This window comes from Colletotrichum abscissum (assembly GCF_030869225.1).
Source record: "Colletotrichum abscissum strain IMI 504890 chromosome Unknown Scaffold_511.1, whole genome shotgun sequence".
Taxonomy (NCBI): domain Eukaryota; kingdom Fungi; phylum Ascomycota; class Sordariomycetes; order Glomerellales; family Glomerellaceae; genus Colletotrichum; species Colletotrichum abscissum.
Window position 1 is genome coordinate 1 of NW_026850445.1, and position 1,143 is coordinate 1,143.

General features: G+C 51.0%; 1 protein-coding gene across 1 annotated transcript; it reads right to left on the minus strand.

The window, feature by feature from the left end:
- Positions 1–256: 256 nt before the first annotated feature.
- CABS01_17242 (uncharacterized protein) lies at positions 257–490 on the minus strand (the record flags this gene model as incomplete). The annotated part of the gene is made up of 2 exons (XM_060550569.1): positions 257–265; positions 347–490. The coding sequence occupies 2 exons, from the start codon at positions 488–490 to the stop codon at positions 257–259; spliced, it is 153 nt and encodes a 50-aa protein (XP_060393556.1).
- Between the last annotated feature and the right edge of the window lie 653 nt (positions 491–1,143).

Here is a 1,143-nt window from a genome sequence, read left to right on the forward strand (position 1 = left end):
GGGTCGTCGACAGAATTGAGGGGAACTTCCAACCCTACCCCCGCCATTCAGCAACTCAATGGACCGTGGAGAGACGAAGTCGACATGATTCAGAGTTCGAGTTCAGACATTCTGGTTTGCTGTCGCGGAGAGCAGAGGGGTGTTTTCCACGATTCACTCCCATCGTTTATCTGTACTCCTCTTTGCACGATGTCTCGGCTGAGAAATGAAGACCATACGATCGCTCCTGCCTCTCCAGAGATCAGGCCTGTGGTGGCTAGACATCCTAAGTCTTTCGTATTGTTGCATGATGGAATGTCAGTCGACTCTAGGTTTGACCGAAAGGCACCATCAGCTACTTTCATACGGCCGCACCGGCGTATCGAGGCAATGTGGCGTCTAGAAACGGCCGGGTTTCCTGGGCGGTCGCACTCAAGGCCATACGTTGCAAACACCTGCGCATGATTTGAGATCCCAGTTTGAACTTCTCTGCGACCCATTCCCCCACCATGTTGCGATAGATCGCAACCCGACTACCATGACAACTCCTATCCGTGACAGACAGCAACGGGCGCTCTACAGGATGCTTCCATACCCAGCCATAGAAGTTCCTGATGCAATAAACGCTCGTAACGAAAGATTCAACTGTAGTGAGTACCACACGAGACCGGTTGCTTACGGCTCTCAGCCTTTCCAAGCTCTGGCTCGAGAGCTTGCCCTCAGCTAAGGCCTTGAAAAGACCTTGCGCTTTTGTGTAACTCTGTATCAACTTCAACATGACCTTTTCAAGCGCCACGACTTGATGGACGAGTCGGACCATCAAAGCAGGATCGGAACCCGGGCTGAAGCGCTCGAAAAGAAGAAAGCCGACGCTGCGATTCAGACTCCATGAGAGACCCCTCGCGGATAGGCTAGAGAGCAACAGTAGATAGTCTTTCTGCCACTTCTCCGGATCGCTCTCTCCTTCGAAACTAAAAAACGTTGGCGAGCTCCTCCGAGAAACTATAGGTGCCGTCTTACACTACTTTATTCCTGTTCGATTTCATCTTTTGTAGCGTTCTTGCTGGTTCAAAAAACATCGCGTACCAAGTCGCGATAGCGAGAATGAAGAAGAAGATTGATGTTGCTGTTTTTGGGATGACCAAAAGCAGCGTGACACCCACC